The sequence below is a fragment of the Prionailurus bengalensis genome, chromosome D1 (genome assembly GCF_016509475.1).
Source record: "Prionailurus bengalensis isolate Pbe53 chromosome D1, Fcat_Pben_1.1_paternal_pri, whole genome shotgun sequence".
Lineage (NCBI taxonomy): Eukaryota > Metazoa > Chordata > Mammalia > Carnivora > Felidae > Prionailurus > Prionailurus bengalensis.
Genome location: NC_057346.1, coordinates 105,356,890 through 105,371,706, shown reverse-complemented (window position 1 = coordinate 105,371,706; position 14,817 = coordinate 105,356,890). Strand labels below are relative to the sequence as shown.

Genomic DNA, 14,817 nt, shown 5'->3' with positions numbered 1-14,817 from the left:
GGGAAAATTGCTTGCACGTTGTCCTCTCCGTGAGGCCAGAAGTTCCCTGAGGTCACGGACTTTGCTGTGTTCACCAATGTTAAACTTCCTTGAACATACCAAATGCTCAGGACATATTTAATCACCAAATGAATGATTGAAAGAATGAATATTGGGTTGTCTAGACATTTGCTTTTCCAACCATGAGCTCACACAGGTAAGCACACAAGGCCCCAGGTGTAGACACCCTGGGGAAGGATCTCTTCATTAAAATCCACTTTCAATTTCTGTCTCCTTTTTAATAGAGTCATTGCACCATTTACCAGGCCGAATGGAACGAAGTCACGATGCACACCCGTTAGAGAGACATTTCCCTAACATTGTCAGGGAAGGAGGATCCTGGGTTTCAGAAGCCCAGAACGGGGAGGTCTTCTTTTGGTCTCAGCGAAAGATGCTTTTAGAAGCTGTGGCTTTGCTTATCTGGAGCCCTGGGCCTCGTTGGAATAAGTCGGTGGCAAGTTCACCGGTTCTGGGACGACCACTGGGTTTGCCATATAGACATTCGGGAGGACCACGCCCACCTGGAAAACACAGGCGCACAGGAGGGGCGCTGGGAGGGGTGCAAGAGGGACCAGGCAGGTGCGGGGGCCTTGAGGCCCTGGGAGACTTCTCTGCTCCTGGGCCGGAAGGGGAAGCATGGTGACCCTGGGGTCTCCGCCCCCTTCCGGGCGTCTTCCCTCCCACCCAGGAACCTCGGGACTCACGTTGTGCTGACAGCAGACCAGTTGGCAGCCCAGGTGGGAGGATGCACAGGCAATGCCGAACTCGAGGAGACAGAAAGTGAGCAGCACGCCCGAAATCGCCACTCCGGGGGTCTGGAACCAGAGCGGGTAGAGGTCAGGAGTGCTGGCCGGGGTGTTCCAAATGTGGCTCTGCCGTGGACTGTCCCTGTGGCTTGGAGGAAGGCCCCTAACCTCGTCTCAGCCTTGTGGGGACAATGTCTCACCAGGCTCGTGTGAGGGTCAAGGGCGTGTGGACGAGACCTGGTCCTTTGACACTCACTGCCAGGGCTCCTCTAGAGGGAAGGGTGGTCATCCTTCAGGAAAACACCTGGATCACGTGAGCGGGGAGGGAGAGGAGGGGCGGCTGCGCAGATGCAGAGACAGCGTCTACGCGGACCCCTCTGTAACTGCAGTCAGTCACCAATCCGGCAGCCACGAGCCCTGTAGCCGCGAGTCCCGTGTGGCTGCTGAGCACTTGGGATGTGGCTGGTCCCAAAGTGACAGGTGCTCTAAGTGCAGAATACACCCAGGATTTCAAAGACCGAGTAGCCCGAATGCAAAATAGCAAATTAATATATATATATTCATTTTGCACGGATTACATGTTGAAATGACATTTGGGATATATTGGGTTAAATAAAACATATTATTAAGATATTTTCACTTGTTTTGTTTTCTTCTTCTTTTTTCTTTTTTGTTTAAAAAAAATTTTTTTTAACGTTTATTTATATTTGAGACAGAGAGAGACAGAGCATGAACAGGGGAGGAGCAGAGAGAGAGGGAGACACAGAATCTGAAACAGGCTCCAGGCTCTGAGCTGTCAGCACACAGCCCGACGCGGGGCTCGAACTCATGGACCGTGAGATCATGACCTGAGCCGAAGTCGGACGATTAACTGACCGAGCCACCCAGGCACCACCTTCTTCTTTTTTCTTAAGGCGGCAACTAGAAAATTTTAAATCACACACACAGCTCACATTATATTTCTACCGGGCAGCCCTGTTCCATAGCACAGGTTGGTCCATGGGCCAAATTACGATCCATGGGCCAACTCCTGGCAGCTGCCTACTTTTGTAGGTAAAGTTTTATCGGAACACATCCATGCTCAATGCTTATGGATTTTCTATGGCTGCTTTCCCACTACAGGGCAGGGTTGAGTAGCTGCCGTGGAAACCAAATGGCTGGGACACCTGGGTGGCTCAGTCGGTTAAGCATCTGACTCTCGATTTTGGCTCAGGTCATGATCTCATAGTCGTGAGATCGAGCCCCACGTTGGGCCCTGTGCTGACAGCTGGAGCCTGCTTGGGTCTCCCTCTCTCAACAAACAAACAAACATTAAAAAAAAAAAAAAGAGAGAGAAACCAGATGGCTTGCAAAGCCTTAAGTATTTATTCTCTGGCCCTTCACAGAAAACCTTTGCTGACCCCTTGTCCATAGTCATGGGCAGCAAGGTGAGAACGTGAGCAAGGATTCAGGTAGAGGCACGTGTGTGTTATTGTCACATTTAATTCTCCTCATAATGTCATAAGGTAGATTACTCTGTTGTAAAGGCAGAAACTAAGGCTGAGAAAAGTCACGTGCTTAAAGTAACACAACAGTAAAGCGACATGTTGGGGACTTTAAACATTCTTCTGATTCTTGATGGTACTTCCTTCTGCTGTAGTGCTGTGTGAAGAAGCTTCGTGTTTGGGCCTTCTAACAATTTTCTAAATGTAGCTGAGTCTGAACCTGTGGGGGGATGTTGGCTCAGAGGGGTACTCACCACACCCCAGGTGTCATAGTAGGGATAAGAGTCAGGGCGGGCATAGATGGGAGGGAGACTCATATCCATGATGAAGAGTGTGATTCCAACCACAGAACAGATTGCGCTGACAATGTTCAAGCCCAAACTGCCATTCCGCTGAAGAAGACACAGAGGGTCAGGGTGGGAGAGGAAAATCATTGTAGCTGGGATGAACAGAGACTCGAGCTTCTTAATGTGAATCCCTGGAACCTCAGTTCTGTGGCAAGTAAAGTGATGTTCTGTGCAAAAAAGTGTGGGTGTAAGTTAGCTTTGAGAAAAGCTGGGCTGAACAAAGTGAAACAGGCCTTTGCTGTAGGACTTCTCAGAGCCTTTAACAAGGATCACGGATCTTGTGGAGAGGGGACTACTCAATCGCGGTTTCCCCGAGTTTACCTACCCATCTTCGACTTGCTTATCCCACTGGGGATAGGTAGGAAGCTCCGCCCAGTGTCTTGGGATGCGACAGGCTCTGATGTCCCATGATTCTGGGCCATGTGCAGAAAGACATGCCCAGATCTCATGAGGCACAGGGACCTGGCCATCCGGAGGCCCCTCACCCTAGACAACCTGCCGCGAGGGGAACCAAGGCGCTTTCTCGGCCCATTGTTAGGGGACCTCAGAGTCTTGTTCGTGGGATTGGCAGAGACCGCTTGGCCGGATTCCTGAGGGAAGCGGGTGGTTGGGCCTCCCCTGGCTTCCCTGCAGAGAGGGCCAGAGGCCCGCTCTGTGCGCCACGGCCACTGGCAGTGTCCGCTCTGTTGCAGGGGAGCGTGAGCCCCCGGGACTTCTGTGCCCCCTCCGGCACGAGCCTCTGAGGGACGGATGCTGTTCTGTCTCTGCCTCCACACCCTGATGCCTTCACTCAGGGCTGTGTTGTCCTTCCTTCCCTTGAACCCTCTGGACTCCTTCCTGCCATGACTCTGGCCAGGTTCACGTGCTCCTGTGTGTGAGTATGAGTGAGCACATGTGACAGCGTCTGTGTCTGGTTAGAAGTAAGCACAAGGAGGGGCGTCTGGGTGGCTCAGGCGGTTGAGTGTCTGACGTTTGGTTTCGGCTCAGGTCATCACCTCACAGATGGAGCCCCACATCGGGCTCTGGGCTGGCAGTGTGGAGCCTGCTTGGGATTCTCTCTCTCTCTCCCTCTCTCTCTGCCCCTCCTCCCCCCACACACTCTCTCAAACTATGTAAATAAAAAAAAAAGCCTTATAAAAGGAAGTAAGTGCAAGGATGAGGGGGGTTGTGAGCTAACCTTTCCCCACCGTGTGTGTCTCCCATAGGTCCCGCTGGGAGAGCCCGGGTCGGGAGGTGACTTACCAGGTAAGAGGATTTTGGCTGATTTTCGGCTGACACTGAGAGGGATCCTGAAATGATGAACTGGCACAGAAGAGTGGGGGTTTAGAAAGAGGTCAGAGGTTAGGGCCCCGTCTCCAGGTTTCCATGATTCTGGTCACACGTATTCTCTCATGCACACTAGGTTCCTCTGCTGGGACCTCCAACTCAACATGGGGGAAAGGAAGGAAGGATGGAAGGAAGGGCGGAAGGAAGGAAGGAAGGAAGGGAAGAAGGAGGGAAGGAAGGAAAGGAAGTAGAAGGAAGGGAAGAAAGAGGGAGGGAGGGAGGAAGAGGAAGAAAGAAAGAAAAAAAGGAAACAGGAAAGGAAAGGAAAGGAAAGGAAGGGAAGGAAAAGGAAAGAAGAGAAAGAGGGGAGGGAGGGAGAGAGACAGGGAGGGTGACAGGAAGGAAGAACAAGCTCTCTTGTACCATATGACAAGGCAGCAAAGTGAGATAAATACAGATTCTAGGACTGAGCTGACCTGGTTTTTCAGTTCTGGCTTGAAACTCATGTGAGGTGGGTAAGTGATTAATTTCTTGAGGTCTTTATTTCCTCACACGAACAGCGGGAAAAACTACCTGTCCTCCTAAGGGTGACCGCCAGGAGCTGATCCATGCCTTGCGTGGGTCATTTGGCATTCATTACCTTACACGCAGTCGAGCTTGCACATAGGAGATGTGCAGGAAGTATTATTTCTTTCCTTGTCTTTTATTTGCCCACAGGCACATCTTGTTGGCTTGCCATCCTTCCCTTGGGATTCGTTAGGCACGGGGGCTTTGGAGGGAAGGAGGAAGGTCACCAGCATCTTCACTGCTTTGAGCTAGAAGCCCAACGTCACCTGGGTGAGGACTCGAAAGGTAGCGTCGCACCTCTAAGATGCTCCACCTCAAATATGAAGACAGGGAGGTGGACTGTGTGCCTTTATTTCGACACTGGTATTCTGCAGGCACGGTAGATGGCGGGCTCACTCACTGTCATGAGCCCAGTGTGGTGGCAACGGTGGTCTGAGAGGGCATCGGCTGTGGTTGAACAACAGCTTCGCCGACCGCTCCCTGTGTGGGGTGCTTTTCAAACCTTGCCTTATTTAACTGCACGGTGGCCCATCCAGAACTATTATTATTCTCCTTTTTGCAGGCTGACGCTTGTGGAGTTTAAATAACTGACCCGAGACCATCCAGCAGATGGCTGGTCCAGATAGTTGAATCCGGACCCCATGTTCTTCGCCTTTACCACACAGACCCTCCCACCACTCAGGGTAGATGCGTGTACCTTGGGGTGGAAATGGTTTCACAATGGGAAGTTACTCTAGCTTCCTATGCCTTTTAAACGGAGTGTGATTTTTCCTATACGTGGAAAAATAAATCTCAGTCTTACAACCTTCTGTTATGGAGACTTGATGGGAAGGGAAGGGAACAAGAGGCTAGCCTTCTGAGGGCCTTGCTGGTCCTTTTAAGGTGCCAAAGGAAATGGGCCTTTGTTATGGGAGAGGACATTAGTGATCTTTAGGAAATACATAGTCCTGGACAAGGTAACCAAGAACAAAACTGCTTTGCAGATAAAAGGAGGGGGGCAGTCAAGAGAGTTTAGCAACCTGGCAGAAGGGGAGATGCCAGGGCAATTGCCAGGCACTTAAGATTATTCAATAGCTTTTTTTTTTCTCCTCCCCTCCCCTATGGTCTTCTGTTAAGTTTCTCAAGATCCACATGAGAGTGAAAACATATGGTATCTGTCTTTCTCTGTATGACTTCACTTAGCATAACACTCCAGTTCCATCCACGTTGCTACAAAGGGCCAGATTTCATTCTTTCTCATTGCCAAGTAGTATTCCATTGTGTATATAATCCATAATTTCTTTATCCATTCATCAGTTGATGGACATTTAGGCTCTTTCCACAATTTGGCTACTGTTGAAAGTGCTGCTATAAACATTGGGGTACAAGTGCCCCTATGCATCAGCACTCCTGGATCCCTTGGCTGAAGTTAAAGAGGGAGAGAGCCAAACCATAAGAGACTCTTAAAAACTGAGAATAAACTGGAGGTTGATGGGGGGTGGGAAGGAGGGGAGGGTGGGTGATGGGCATTGAGGAGGGCACCTATTGGGATGAGCACTGGGTGTTGTATGGAAACCAATTTGACAATAAATTTCATATATAAAAAAAGATTATTCAATAACATCTAATGCTTAAGAGCAAGCCATTATTTGGCTGTGATGTCAGCCTCTCCATTGCCCCAAACTCCATTAAAATTGGTTGTACAGACACAGGGCTTGGGGGGGGGAGGAACAGGGGCTGAGTTCCAAGTCTGGGTCCATGCAAAGCAGAGAGAGGACTTCAGCATCAAGAAATGAGACCCAAATGGAAACAAAAGAGAGCAGGTGCTCACAGAAAGATGCTCCTGAGAACATAAGCCCTACCATGTTGCAGGCGTTGTAGGGGGGTTATGGTGGATGATAACACTAGGCTATTTTATTTAAATCTCATGGGATAAGAAGGATTTTGGTTAATTATCTAAGGTTACTTGGGAATTCTGCTATTTATGAGAAAAGTTGCATCTGAATCATAGATAGGTGTGTGAGTCCAGAGACCGCAGGCTGTGTAACAGCAGAGAGAAAAAGGAGGTGGGAGGGAGGATGGGGAGAAGGGAGGGGTGTGTGTGTGTGTGTGTGTGTGTGTGTGTAGCTAAGAGGACACTAGAGAGAATACAAAAGAATCAAAAAGGCAGTAAAGTGGAGAAGATAAAGGACTTGTAGTTCTTAACTTTTATGGAGTCATAGATCACCCTGAGAATCTGATGAAAGCTATAGACCTTTCCAGGAAAAAAAAGTACACACTCGCATATCAGATATTTTGCCACCACGGGGACTCTGAAGCCCATCCGTGCACCTAGGTTGCGTCCCCATTGCTTAATGACTGTTTTGTGGCTGGGTAGCCACTCTCAAACATGGGTGGAAATGTCTTTTCTCTTGGAGCTCAGGCTGGGGGCCTAAGTTGAGCAATACTCGAGGGCTATTACCAATACATTTTTTACACAGGGGCATTGTTGTGTGAATTGGAAAAAGGTGCCAGCCCTGGGTTGATGAATAAGAAGAAAATTCGCTGACCCATGGCATGAGCCAATTAGAAAAGGTGCCCACTCCAAGTGAACGGTGCCCTGTAGGGCTGTCACTTGGTGTTATGGCTGAATCGTGTCCCCTCAAAATTCACCTATTGAAGTCCTACCCCCCCCCCCCCCCCAGTACCGCAGAATGTGACTGTCTTTGGAGAAGGGACCTTTAAAGAGGTGACTAAGTTTCAGTGAGATCACTAGGGTGGCCCTAATCCAATGTGACTGGTGTTCTTATGTGAGGAGGGGATTAGGGCACAGACACACTGAGGCCGCGTGAAGACACGGGGAGAAGGCGGCCATCTGCACGCCAAGGAGAGAGGCCTCAGAACAACCCTGCAGACGTCTCGATCTTGGCCTTCCAGCCTCCAGAACTGTGAGGTAACGCATTTCTGTTGTGGAAGCCACCTGGTCTGTGCCCATTGGTCACAGCAACCCGACCAACCGACATGCTTGGTAGGCGAGGCCTGAGCCAGATTCGCGCCCTGCTGGCTCCCTTGGCTGGGAAGCTGCTGCAGAGTGTAAGCCACACAGCTTGACAAGGTGGCCCCGGGTGTGCTGGCACTTTCCGGGAGCTCATTTGCGGGGTGACCTCAGGTTACTTACCCAGACGCCTCCCCAGAAGGGAAAGCCTCCGTAGAACGAGATCGCTGTGTAGTGCCCTGAGAGGACGGTGGCCATGATGGAGCCAAGGCCCACGTGGATCAGGCCAATCAGGATCTGGATGGCCTGTCAGGAGAGCCACAAGCTGAAGCCCTGGTTTCTGAGGCTGGATCCTGCCTTCCCTTTGTGCCTCCTTTTTATTTTCATAAATCGTTTGTTTTCCTGGTCTAACAAGTAATATGAAAAGTAGAAAAATGAAATGAAAACTTCCCACAATTACCCTCCGCTCGGAGGAAACACCCCACTTACGTTTTGGTATCTAGCCTCCCGTGATTCTTTTCAAATATATATTCCGAGAACACAAAATGGCTCTGTACATTTAACATCTTATCGTGAACACATCCCCATGGCAGTATGCGTTCTTCAAACATATTTTTTAAAAGGCTGCCTGATTCCATCTTGGGATGTTTTGGGGAGTAGTTGGAACAGAGATACTGAACAGGTAAGATTGTTCCTCCTTTTTCCCTATTATAAATAATACTATCATGAACATCCTTGTAGATAAGTCTTTGTGTTCATCTCTTATTTCTTTTAGGGATTGAATTGTGTCCATCTCTCCCTCACCAAATTAATATATTAGAATTCTAACCCCCGGGACCTGAGAATGTGACCTCATCTGGAATTAGGGTGGTTGTGGATGTAATTAGGTAATCCGATGTATACTGGAGTAGGGTGGGTGCCTCATCCTACGTGATTGCGGTCCTTTTCAAAAGACAGATACGAAGAGACACACAAGCACACAGGAGAATTCCATGTGTGCCAAGATCGGCACTGTACTTCCACAAGCCAAGGAACCACCAGAAGCTGGGAGAGAGGCTGGGAGAGACCTTCCCCGGGTGCCTTCACAGGGAGCATGGCCCTGGGGACAACTTGATCGTGAACTTTTGGCTTCCGCAACCGTGAGACAACTTCTGTTGTCCAAAGCCACCCAGTTTGTGGTACTCTGTTATGGGAGCCCTAGGAAAGTAATATAGATATATTCCTGCACAAGTGGTATTTGGACATATACATAGATATATTAGGTATGTATATGTCTCTGTGTATACACTACAAATATGGCGGCACACACAAATATATTATTTCCTCAAATTTGTACAAATGGTAACAGACTATACACAGACTATTTTTTCTTTCCTTCAAGGATGTATCCTGGGCTAGGTCCATCTCATTATGCAAAAGCCTTCCTTGTTCTTTTTTATAGCTGTAGTACGTTCCATTCTTTGAATAATACATCGATGTAACCGGGATATATTGATGGATATTTTGGCTCTTCCCATTCTGTTGTCCACACAAACCGTGCTGCAGTTAATAAGCTCATCCACATCGCAATTCTTGTGTGCACGGGCGTATCTGCAGGACAGTCTCAGAAATGGAATTATCGGGTATTTGGTAAATTTGGAGGATACAAATTGCCCTCCACACAGACTGAATCGACTGACCCTTGCATTAGGCCCTGAGCTCAGGCTTCCTGGGTCGGAATCCGTGGTTGTCATCTTTCAGCTGTGCAGTGAAATGTGCCCCTGCTGGTCCCGCCCAGGATAGCCTTGCAGGGGGAAAACCGTTGTGAAGTGTTATTTTGTTGGCTGTCTAACCTGATTTCCCCCCCCCCCCCCCCAATGGCCAAAGATTCCATTCGAGAAAGCTGGGTTTAGCCTCCACCTAGTGGCTTGATACACCCACTTTCTTCCAGAGGCCACGTGGATCGACATGTACTCTTGCAACAGGACCAACATTCCAGTTTACCACTTTTTTGTGGCTTTGCTTCCTCTTTCTTAAAGTGCCTAAGGCAGAAATTACAAGGCCCCACACTGAGACCCTGGTGATGTTGCACAGCTGAGATTTCTAGTAGATCTGGGTTTGGCAAGGCCGGATCAGCTCCTACCCCTCCTCCTGGATTTGAAGTTTCCGTATTTCCAAGCCTCCCACTTGGTCCGACTCCAGCCAGGGACCCCCGGCCTGCAGAGTGAAATGTCACTTACCCCTAAGACTTTGCCCTCTTTCAAGGCTCTCTGGGCAGGTTGCTCAGTTACAGATGACTTCAAACCAGGGGGGTTCACAGGAATGAGGTGGACTTGGGGCTGGTTGCTGGGATACGGGGGCACCTGACACATGCCTCCTTGGATCTCAGGATACCCGTTGGGGGGTGCCACCACAAACATGGAATTGGCCATGGGTCCTGCTGAAGCCATCGGGTTCCTGCTGCTAAAGAAATGTGATAAATATAAATGTGATAGGGGTGCCCGGGTGGCTCAGTCGGTTAAGCGTCCGACTTCGGCTCAGGTCATGATCTCGTGGTCTGTGAATTTGAGCTCCACATCTACCCCTGCGTTGGGATTCTCTCTCTCTCTCCCCCCTTTCTCTGCTCCTCCCCCATTTGTGCATGCGTGTGCTCTCTCTCTCTCAAAATAATAAACTTAAAAAAAAAAAGAATACATGTGATAGACTCATCTTTTTAAAAATTAAAAAAGATGTTTATTTATTTTTGAGAGAGAGAGAGAGAGACAGAGTGCAAGTGGAGGAGAGGCAGAGAGAGAGGGAGACACACAGAAGCCGAAGCAGGCTCCAGGCTCTGAGCTGTCAGCACAGAGCCTCTTGCGGGGTGTGGGGGCTCAAACCCCGGAACCATGAGATCATGACCTGAGCCGAAGTCGGAGGCTTACCCGACTGGGCCACCCTGGCGCCCCTAGACTCATCTTTCACGTAAGCACTAATGTTTGCATTAAAAAAGGACTTTTGCCTCCAGTAGCTCATTTGAGCATCTTAACCACTGATGAATGTATTAATCCTACTTTAAAGATAATATCAGGTACCAGTTACGGGGCACTTATATAAATGGCCAGGCAGTCAGCGCTTTCCAAACACATTTCCTTTAATCCTTAAAACACCAGACCAGCTTTATAGGTGAGAAAACTAAGGTTCGAAGGAGCTAAATGCTGCCAGAAGGTGAGAGCTGTGTCTTTCTCGTTTTCGAATCTCTTATAAAGCTTAGCATGGAGTAATACCGTCTGATTACAAAACTTTAGAGGTGGAAAGTCTCTTGGAGAACACTGAGTCCAATTCTCTCAATTTCTGGAAAGGGATACTGAGGCTGGGAGAGTGGACATGAATCCCCCAAGGTCCCAGTCACATAAATATTGGTTAAATGGAGAGCATACTCTTCAGAGGAAGCCCTGTTGTTAGTGCGGTGTCTATTCATTGCATGTCCCACGCTGCTCAGTTTTCTGGGCCACTTACAAATTCTGGTCTGGTTTTTAAAATTTCTTTAATTTTTTCGGAGCAGACAACCCCCCCCCCCCAAATGTTTGTGCAATAAACCCTGCTGCATGCTCCACCCCACACCCAGATTCATCGTGTCTTGTTTGGCAGAAAGATCTTATCACCATCCCTCCATTAGCCATAGAAACCATTGGACGACACATACTCACTTTGCTCTGCTGGCGGCTAAGTCTCTCTTGCTCCTGTTCCCAACTCTTTGCTGTAGGCAACCTGATTTCCCGAGAGAATGAACACACGAGGCTCGGTTGAGTGATAATGTTTAGAAAGATCTAAAGTCCCTTTCAATTTTCTCCCAGGTGCAGGCCAGGTCACCAGCTGCTTAGAGCTCAGCCCCACCCCCCCCCCCCCGTGTTTGCTTCCGGTTTCGGTCAAGGAGCCAATTAAATGCAATTCAACCGGCCAAGTGTTTAAATGGTATCTGTGCAGAGAAGAAAGGGTTGTTTTTGGTGCTCTGGGAAACACAGAGCGAGCTGGGCACTCAGGGATCATGTACATGGCTGTACCACAAGACAGAATGACCTAGATGCTACAGTTAGTTACAGTTGGAGAAACAAGAGTCCCCAAAGGAGAACAGAGGAGAAACTCACTTACTGGACTTGAAAACAGGGAAGACTCCAAACAGAAGGTGGAATTTTGAAATCGATAAATGGCATGAGAGAAGGGGAGTCACAGCATGTGAAATGAGGATTGCAATGAACTTCAGTCTATTTTCATCTAAGCCAGAGCCTACAGGAAATCAGAAAACACCTGGGGTGTATCCATGATGCACATCGTGTGACTTGCATGAAATGTAAATGTACAAGAACTGCTGTACTAGGCAATGAGTATCTTGATGGAATAGTTAGTGCATCGTGTTCACCTTTGTCTTCCTACTGGCGTATAATAGGGACTCAGCAAATGCTTATTGAATGAACAAATGAACAAATGAGGTCGATGAGATGGCTGGAACTTTGTAAAATGGTCAACAGAAAGGCCGCTATTGCAGACAGGGAGCATGGAGGGCAAAGGCATGGAAGAGAGGGGTGGAGGACAGATTCTGGGGGTGGCTGAGAGTGGCAGAAACATTTTGTGGGAGAAAGGATATTGAAAGTCGTGCGGATGAAAAGGTAGACAGAGCGAAACTTCATGTCTTTACCCATTTTTATATCAGATTTCTGGACCCTTGTTCTTCTGTGTTTAAGAGTCCTTTATAGGGGCACCTGGGTGGCTCAGTCAGTTGAGCATCTGACTTCGCGTGGGGTGTGATCTCACGGTTCGTGAGCTCGAGCCCCATATTGGGCCTGCTGCTGTCATTGCAGAGCCTGCTTCGGATCCTCTGTCCCCCTCTCACTGCCCTTCCCCTGCTTGAGCTTTGTTCAAAAATAAATAAAACATTAAAAAAAAGAGTCCTTTATATATTTCAGGATATTAACACTTCATCTGGGATATCTTTACTCCAAATTTGACTACTATCTTTTTTTTTAATTTTTTTTTTAATTTTTTTTTCAACGTTTTTATTTATTTTTGGGACAGAGAGAGACAGAGCATGAACGGGGAGGGGCAGAGAGAGAGGGAGACACAGAATCGGAAACAGGCTCCAGGCTCCGAGCCATCAGCCCAGAGCCTGACGCGGGGCTCGAACTCACGGACCGTGAGATCGTGACCTGGCTGAAGTCGGACGCTTAACCGACTGCGCCACCCAGGCGCCCCTACTATCTTTTGATTTTTATGGTGGCTTTTAATTATGTACACTTAAAAAATTTCTGTAGCGGCACATGAAAAAATGCTTAACGTCGCTCCTCATCAGGGAAATACAAATCAAAACCACACTGAAATATCACCTCACGCTAGTCAGAGTGGCTAAAATGAACAAATCAGGAGACTATAGATGCTGGCGAGGATGTGGAGAAACGGGCACCCTCTTGCACTGTTGGTGGGAATGCAAACTGCTGCAGCCGCTCTGGAAAACAGTGTGGAGGTTCCTCAAAAAATTAAGAATAGATCTACCCTATGACCCAGCAATAGCACTGCTAGCAATTTACCCAAGGGATACAGGAGTGCTGATGCATAGGGGCACTTGCAATGATTATAGCAGCACTTTCAACAATAGCCAAATTATGGAAAGAGCCTCAATGTCCATCAACTGACGAATGGATAAAGAAATTGTGGTTCATATACACAATGGAATACTACATGGCAATGAGAAAGAATGAAATCTGGTCCTTTGTAGCAATGTGGATGGAACTGGAGAGTGTTATGCTAAGTGAAATAAGTCATACAGAGAAAGACAGATACCATATGGTTTCACTCTTATGTGGATCCTGAGAAACTTAACAGAAGACCATGGGAGAGGGGAAGGAAAAGAAAACTTAGAGAGGGAGGGAGCTAAACCATAAGAGACTCTTAAAAACTGAAAATAAACTGAGGGTTGATGGGGAGTGGGAGGGAGGGGGTGTGGGTGATGGGTACTGAGGAGGGCACCTGTTGGGATGAGCACTGGGTGTTGTATGGAAATCAATTTGACAATAAATTTCATATTAAATAAAAAAAAATTCTGTAGTGGCACACCTGGGTGGCTCAGTTGGTTAAGCATCCGACTTTGGCTCAGGTCATGATCTCATGGTTCTTGAGTTTGGGCCCCGCATCGGGCTGTGGGTTGAAAGGGCAGAACCTGCTTCAGGTCCTCTGTCTCCCAGTCTCTGCCCCTCCCCAGCTCACACTCTCTATCCCTCTCTCAAAATAAATAAACATTAAAAACAATTTAAAAAAATTTCTGTAGTAAAATTTATCAATCTTTTGCTACTGCTATAGACTGAATGGTTGTATCCCCACTCAGCCCTGCAATTTGTATGTTGAAATATAATTCCTCATGCAATGGTGTTTGGAGATGCGGCCTTTGAGGATGATTGGGGAGGAGCCCTCATGAATGGGATTAGTACTTCCTGTCCTTGTCATGTATGGGATTAGTACCTTTATAATCTCAAAGAGCTCACTAGCCCTTTCTGCCATGTGAAGACATAGTGAGATGACCATCTGTGAACCAGGAAGTGGGTTCTCCCAAACACTAAATCTACAGATGCCTTAATCTTGGACTTTCCAAGCTCCAGAACCATGAGAAATAAATGTTTACTGTTTAAGCCACCCAGTATATGGTATTTTTGTTACAGCATCCCAAACAGAACAAGACAACTACCTATGGAGTTTAAGTCTTTGTTAGAAAGCCTTTCTTGGGGCTCCTGGGTGGCTCAGTTGGCTAGGCATCTGACTCTTGGTTTTGGTTCTTGTCATGATCTCACTTTTTGTGGGTTCGAGCCCCGTGTTGGGCTCTGTGTTAACAGTGAGGAGCCTGCTTGGGATTCTCTCTCTTTCTTTCTCTCTCTCTCTCTCTCTCTCCCTCTGCCCCTCCCCCGCTTGCACTCACACACTCTCTCTCTAAATGGATAAACTTAAAAAAAAAAAAAAAAGAAAGAAAGCCTTCCCAAGACTAAGATTAAATAGGAATCCACTTGTATTTTCTTCTAGAACTGGTATGGTTTAATTGAAAACAACAACAAAAACAACAACAACAATTCATAAATAATCCAAATAGGCTTTATTTTCCCCTCAGACAGTTTAGTATTTGGTGTCAATGTGCCTTTTTCCTACCATAGTGCTTCCTTCCCCCAAACTATTCGTTTTTTTTTTTTTATGAATAATGAAGTATGTGATTTAGCTTTTTACATTTTCATTCCTAATACATGTAAAGTTTTGCTTCTGTGTAGTGTGAGGTATGGATGTGATTTTATATTTTCCCAAAAGGCTACCTTGTTGTCCCAATACCATTTATTAGACAGTCTATCTTTACTCTGGGGATGTGAAATGCCGTCCTTGTCACATGTTAAATTTCTGTATGTATTTGGACCTAATTCTGGCCTTTCTCT

At 47.5% G+C, this 14,817-nt stretch overlaps 1 protein-coding gene across 1 annotated transcript; it reads right to left on the bottom strand.

The window, feature by feature from the left end:
• Window positions 1-366: 366 nt before the first annotated feature.
• Window positions 367-9,833, bottom strand: LOC122482846 (membrane-spanning 4-domains subfamily A member 8-like). The gene is made up of 6 exons (XM_043579138.1): window positions 9,622-9,833; window positions 7,586-7,708; window positions 3,859-3,918; window positions 2,524-2,661; window positions 744-854; window positions 367-560 (listed from the first exon to the last, which is right to left on the bottom strand). The coding sequence occupies exons 1-6, from the start codon at window positions 9,829-9,831 to the stop codon at window positions 456-458; spliced, it is 747 nt and encodes a 248-aa protein (XP_043435073.1). The 5' UTR covers window positions 9,832-9,833; the 3' UTR covers window positions 367-455.
• Window positions 9,834-14,817: the final 4,984 nt, after the last annotated feature.

Excerpts from the sequence above, each read along its gene's own strand:
- LOC122482846 (XM_043579138.1), bottom strand. The coding sequence starts at position 9,831 with ATGGCTTCAGCAGGACCCATGGCCAATTCCATGTTTGTGGTGGCACCC. Across the intron at positions 3,919-7,585 it reads CCTTCTGGGGAGGCGTCTGG|TTCATCATTTCAGGATCCCT; the intron begins GTAAGTAACCTG and ends CTTCTGTGCCAG. Across the intron at positions 855-2,523 it reads ACTATGACACCTGGGGTGTG|ACCCCCGGAGTGGCGATTTC; the intron begins GTGAGTACCCCT and ends CTCTGGTTCCAG.